At 40.4% G+C, this 5,676-nt stretch overlaps 1 protein-coding gene across 1 annotated transcript in view; it reads right to left on the bottom strand.

The window, feature by feature from the left end:
• Positions 1 to 5,676, bottom strand: part of Ccdc38 (coiled-coil domain containing 38) — a 62,790-nt gene that overhangs the window by 38,159 nt on the left and 18,955 nt on the right. The window contains 2 exon segments of the mRNA XM_029563106.1: positions 2,305 to 2,385; positions 2,481 to 2,644. Of these exon segments, the coding sequence (XP_029418966.1) occupies positions 2,305 to 2,385; positions 2,481 to 2,644 (245 nt within the window).

The following is a 5,676-nucleotide window of genomic DNA, read 5'->3' as shown; positions in this document are numbered from 1 at the left end:
AAGGATACCCGTCTCTTTCAAAAGTGGCTGTAAATTTTTAGGTTCACAGTTGAATTAATACGGTTATACAATATTGAACTCAGTATAAGCCCTGTAAGACATAAAATTGAATTTTTTTAACCTTTAAAAAAAGATTTCCATTTAGGAGAGCGCACTCTCCTTTCCCTGACCTTGCCCGCGGCGAGTTTCCCGACCGGTCTGCAGGACAGAAACGAGCTCCTCAGGAGACCCCCGCAATTACTAGTCACAGTCAGTTACTTTCTGAGATCCTTAGTACCTGAGTATGGATATAAAGTCATCAGGTAGATTTCACTGGTAATGTTTACCACCTCTACTAATTAGCATGACATAAATTTCCATGCTTCTTCCTCAAATATAATGCATTTAAAAAAATTTGTTGATTTTTTTATGTGTGTGTATATCACACAGAATATCCCAAACCATCTTATTCAACTATACACCCACTTCCCAGATGGCACCCTCCCATAGCCTCCCTCCCCCCACTAGAACCCTTATACTCTGATATCCCTGCTACTGTCTGCTGTGTTGTTGGCACCCCAACTATGATGTGCTGTGGAGAGTTTCTTTTCTGGTCCTGTCTGTTTGGTGTTCTATATGCTTCTTGTATTTGTATGGGCATGCCTTTCTTTAATTTTGGGAAATTTTCTTCCACGATTCTGTTGAAGATCTGGTCCATGCCATTATCTTGGGATTCTTCTCCTTCCTGTATGCCTATGATTCATGAGTTTGGTCTTTTTATGGTGTCACACAATTCCTGCATATTCCATTCTTGTGTTTTCTTAAATTTTTCATAATCTTTGCTTGAGTGGTCTAGTTCGTCCACTTTATCTTCCAGTCTTGATACTCTGTTTTCCATTTCATTCATCCTATTGGTGAGGCTTTCTTCTGTTGTTTCTAATTGACTCTAACTGAGTGTTTCACGTCCTTCTTCATTTCAGCCTGAGTAGTTTTCAATATTTCTAACGCTTTTTGAATTCATTTAGAAGTTTATCCCTATCTTCCTTCAGTTCTTTGATTTCTTTGTTTGTGTGTTTACTGAATTCTTTTATCATGTTTATAATTGTTCTTTTGAGTTCCATGTCCTGCATTATGTCTAGGGGGTTCTCACTGAGGTCTGCTTCTTTTTGTGAACTTTATGTGTCTTTGTGGTTTACTTTTGGGGCATGAAAAGCTGGTTCCTCTAAGCTTCCGGTTCTCTCTTTTGATTTTATATTGGAGTGGCCAGATTGCTTTTGTCTTCAGGAGTTCCCACAGAGGCCCAAGTCACTTGAGGATCATATGCTTTCAGTCTCCTAAGGTCTGGATCCCTCCAGGAAAGATTTTGGCCTCAGGAATTTAGGGGTTGGATTGGCCTGCAAGCCAGGCTCAGGAAAAATGCTGGTTTAGGGCAGCTGATGGCCATGCCACCTGGAAATGCAAAGGAAGCTGTGGGTGGGAGGCAGCCCCAAGGGCCCCTGGGGACTGCACTGAGGAGCTTGGTTGGTTTGAATGCAAAGGACCAGGAAGAGGAAAGGTCAGCCCAGGAGTCCAGGAAAGAGGCTGGGGGGTTGTGCAGGCCCAGGGAAGCAGAGGGAGATGAGGGCAGGGCCAGGCCCAGAAGCAGTGCTCCTGGGGACCTGAGAAGGAACTGAGTTGCTCTGGACGCACAGGATCAGGAAGAAGCAGTGGTAGTTCCCCAGCTGTCTGGGGCGCCAAGACAAGGAATGGGACAGGCTAAACTTATTTTTTATTTTGCCCGTATGAGTTGTTTTGCCTCATGTAAGTGCACTGTATGCATGAAATGCCCAGAAAGGACAGAGAGGGTGTCAGATCCCCTGAAAGGAATTACAACGGTTGTTAGCCACCAAGTGGGTGCTGAGCACTGAACCTGGATCCTCTGTAAGAGCAGCCAGTGCTCTTAACTGCTGAGCCATCTCTCCAACACAAATATGAAAATACTATAAAAAATAAGTATAAGGCGATTGTAAAATGAATCCTTTTTGAGATGTTTAAATGTGGGGCAAGGCATGTCTTAAAATGAATAGAAAAGGAAGTTAGAAAAAGGCATATTATTTACTCCAAACCTTCTTGTACTTCTTTTCAATGGATTTCTTTGCTTCTGTATCTACAAATCAGACCTCTCCAGAGAGAGGCCATGTGCAGATACTCAGCCAGAGACAGCCATTGAAATCTGCTCATACTTGTGAAATCACCAACAGATAAGATTTATTCCCACTTGGGTTTTGCTGGGCATATGGAGTCTTAGTGGGATGCGGGACCTTGATGAGAACAGCGCCCCCTCACATTTTCACTGCTTGCACCTCCATGCTTGCTTTCTTGAGCTCTGCTGTCATTTGGAGTTTATTGATAGTTTCTTGTGCTGCCCTGAAAAGTAACAGGCATCTGTTAGCTTGTTTTGTCTTCTAAGAAACTAAACCAAAGACTGGGGGAAAGAAATTGGCTATAATACAGTCACTCACATTTTAAGGGCATCTACAGATCTCTGGTCATTTTCTCGAAGGAACTCTTCAAAGGCCAAGGCATCCTCTTGGAGCTTTTTTTTTGCTTTTCTGAGTTGACTTTCCTTCATGGCTATGAGTTTTTCAAACTTTAGAATTGTGTTTTTTTTGGTTGATACTGCATACTAGGAATATTGAAAACAAAAGTGGGTCAAGAACATCTTGTCACACATTATTGGTATGTTCCAACAGTCACAATAAAGGGGAAAATAAGTTCTACGGTAAGGACAATTTGTGTGAGAAGTAATAATTATACATAAAGCTTGGCCTTTATTTCATGATGGAATGTTACTCTAGGGATGTGAGAAGAGAGGCCAAGTCCCCTCACAATCATTAATTAAGAGACTTGGTGATTTTCCAAATTGGCTTTTCCCTACCAGTCAAAGTAGGTCTATCTGTTACCCATAACAGAGTCCAGTTTTCTGGGTCTGAGGAAACTGGGTTGTCTATGGCTACCAAATCTTCCATTTCCTCTTCTAGTAGGAAGAACTACTAGAGAAGGCATTTTCAACTCTGCCATTTAATTAATTATGTGTTCCTCCAAATTGCCCTGAGGGTATAGATTGTTTAACCAAACTCAAAGAGGTCTGTTTAGATTTTCAAGTGTAATTTTGATAGGCACCTAATTTTTTTTTTATAGTGCAACATATAGTATATGAGATGTGGAGGTCAGAGAACAACATTGGCTGTTGTTCCTCACATGCCATCTGCCTTGTTTTTCTGAGACAGAGTCTCTCGCTAGCCTGGAGCTTGCCAAATAGGTTAGATTGAGTGCCCAGGGAGCTCCAGGAACCCACCAGCAGCTCCCCAGCACTGGGATTTTCAATATGTTCCACCATGCTCTGCTATTTTTTAACATAGATTCTGTGGATTAAACTCAATTCTTCATGCTGTCAAGAAAAGCATTTTACTAACTGGTGACAGATTAACTTCTTAGCTTTCAAGTAGGTTAGCATTTCACATGCTTCCTGGTTCTTGACATCAGGACCTCCACATTTCCATGTAAAATGGAAGCAACCTGTTCATTTCTACAAGACTTCTGGTGCCTGTATTGGGATGGTGTTAAATGTGGAAATAACTAACATGACAAAAATATTGAGCCTTCAGGTCAACCAGCACTTTGTATCTCTCTGTTTATTTGCGCTTTGAATGTGTTCAGCAATGATTCACAGCCTCCAGTGTCTGTTCCTTTTGCATATTTAAACTGTTTCAACAAATATTTTATGGTTTTGATGCTTTGGGGCATAATATTACTTTCAAAATTTCAATTTCTTATCTTTCATTGTAAGAATTTTTTTAGTAATTTGACTTTGTATCCTAGGGCCTTGCCTAAATTTACTAGTTCTAATAGCTTTTTAATAGATTTCTTAGGATTTTCTATAGAGAAAATAAATATTGTTTCAATCCCTCTTTTCCTATCTGGATGACATCAAATAATTATTCTTATTGTATTGCATTGGGTAGGCCCTCCAGAAAAATGATGTATAGAATAGTGGAATGAAAAGTCTTCAGTTTGTTCCTAATGTTGGGAGGAAATCATTCAATCTTTCCCCATTTAGAATATGACATTACTCATAAGGTTTTAGTAGAGCCCTTTGATCACATTAAGGGAAAACACCTTAACTTCTGCTCCTTGTTTGAAAAGTGTCAAGAATTAGTTTTGGATATAGTTAATTGATGCTCCTTATGCACCAGTTGAGGTGATCATATGACTTTTCAGTTTTTTAGGTTTATTTATTGTGTGTATGTGTGTGTGTGTGTGTGTGCACACGCATCTGTGCCTGTGTGTGTCTGTGTACGTATGCACAAGTGTGTACAGGTGGCCATAGAGGCCAGAAGAGGGTGTCAGATCCCCTGGAACTGGAGTTACTGGCAGTTGTGAACTGCCAGACCTGGTGCTGGGAACTGAACTCTGAAATGGGACTCCAGTTCTCTAGAAGAGCAGCAGATGCTCTTAATTGCTGAGTCATCTCTTCAGCTGCTAAAACCAATTCCATTTGGAAAATTATTGTTATCCCAGGTGTAGAATTTGAGGGGTTTCCTAAGTCTTTCCTCACTTCTGACAGTGACTTCAAGTTCAAGAAGTCCCTCAAATGGCCTCAGATTTTATAATTTCCTAGAAGGGCTCACAAAACTGCCAGATATAATTTATCATAGGGAAAGGAAGTATTAAATCAGCCAAAATAAGAGGACCCTGAAGAAGGGTTTAATAGGGCACCAGAGACAGGCTTCCTGCGCTTCCTTCCCATGGATTTCAGCTGTGTCACCATTCCTGCATCTGTGTGTGATGACACAGCAATACCAACCAGGGAAGATCAACTGAGCTTCCCCATCCAGGGATTTCAATGAAGCCTCATTAGGTAGTCATCATTAATTGACTGACCATGTGATTGATCTGTCTTCAGTCCCCAGACCCTCTAGGTATGACCCCAAACCTCTACATTGTTGGTTCTTCCAACATGACCATCCTAAGAATGACAGATGTGGTCAGTTTCGCTTTAAAGAAAGACATCATTATGAGATGTGACATAAATCACCTTCCAGAAGTCAAGGGCAAAACCAGACATTCTTTGAGCAAGGTTAATTTAAAAAAGAAAAAAAAAACACCTAGAAGTTGTTGATAATCAACTCTGTTAAGTCACTTGGGGGACATGCTACCAACCTACTTGGGGAGGGAAGGAAATAACACAGGAGGATGCAGCACAATGCCTTCAAATCTCAGAGAATCTGTCAAGTACCATCTTTACCAATCCAAGACATCAGTTATGCCAGCAAGATTTCATGATAAAGGCCAGTGTCACACCCAAGAAATAATATTTAGCAAAGGCATGAGGTTCTATTTATAGTTGTATTACTTAGTTGAGGCGAGGTCTTCCCTATTGATTGCAGCTGGCCTCATAGGAAACTTGTGTGATGTGAACTTAGGAAAATTCAAGAACGTTTTCATTTACTCATTAGTGCCGGAGACCTTACTTGAAGAATGTGTTTACATGATTAGCTCCTTGGCAATAGATAATAAAGAACATCCAGTTCATTCACTTTGTAATTACTCTCTCTAAGGAAAATTAATACATATATAGAGATGTGAAATAATCATGAGTTAGATGACCTGGGTTCTAGTCCAAGGTTAAACCTCTATATTTATGTTTTTTATTTA

The sequence above is a fragment of the Nannospalax galili genome, unplaced genomic scaffold, assembly GCF_000622305.1.
Source record: "Nannospalax galili isolate Female #2095 unplaced genomic scaffold, S.galili_v1.0 scaffold734, whole genome shotgun sequence".
Lineage (NCBI taxonomy): Eukaryota > Metazoa > Chordata > Mammalia > Rodentia > Spalacidae > Nannospalax > Nannospalax galili.
This window is presented reverse-complemented; position numbering and strand designations above follow the sequence as displayed.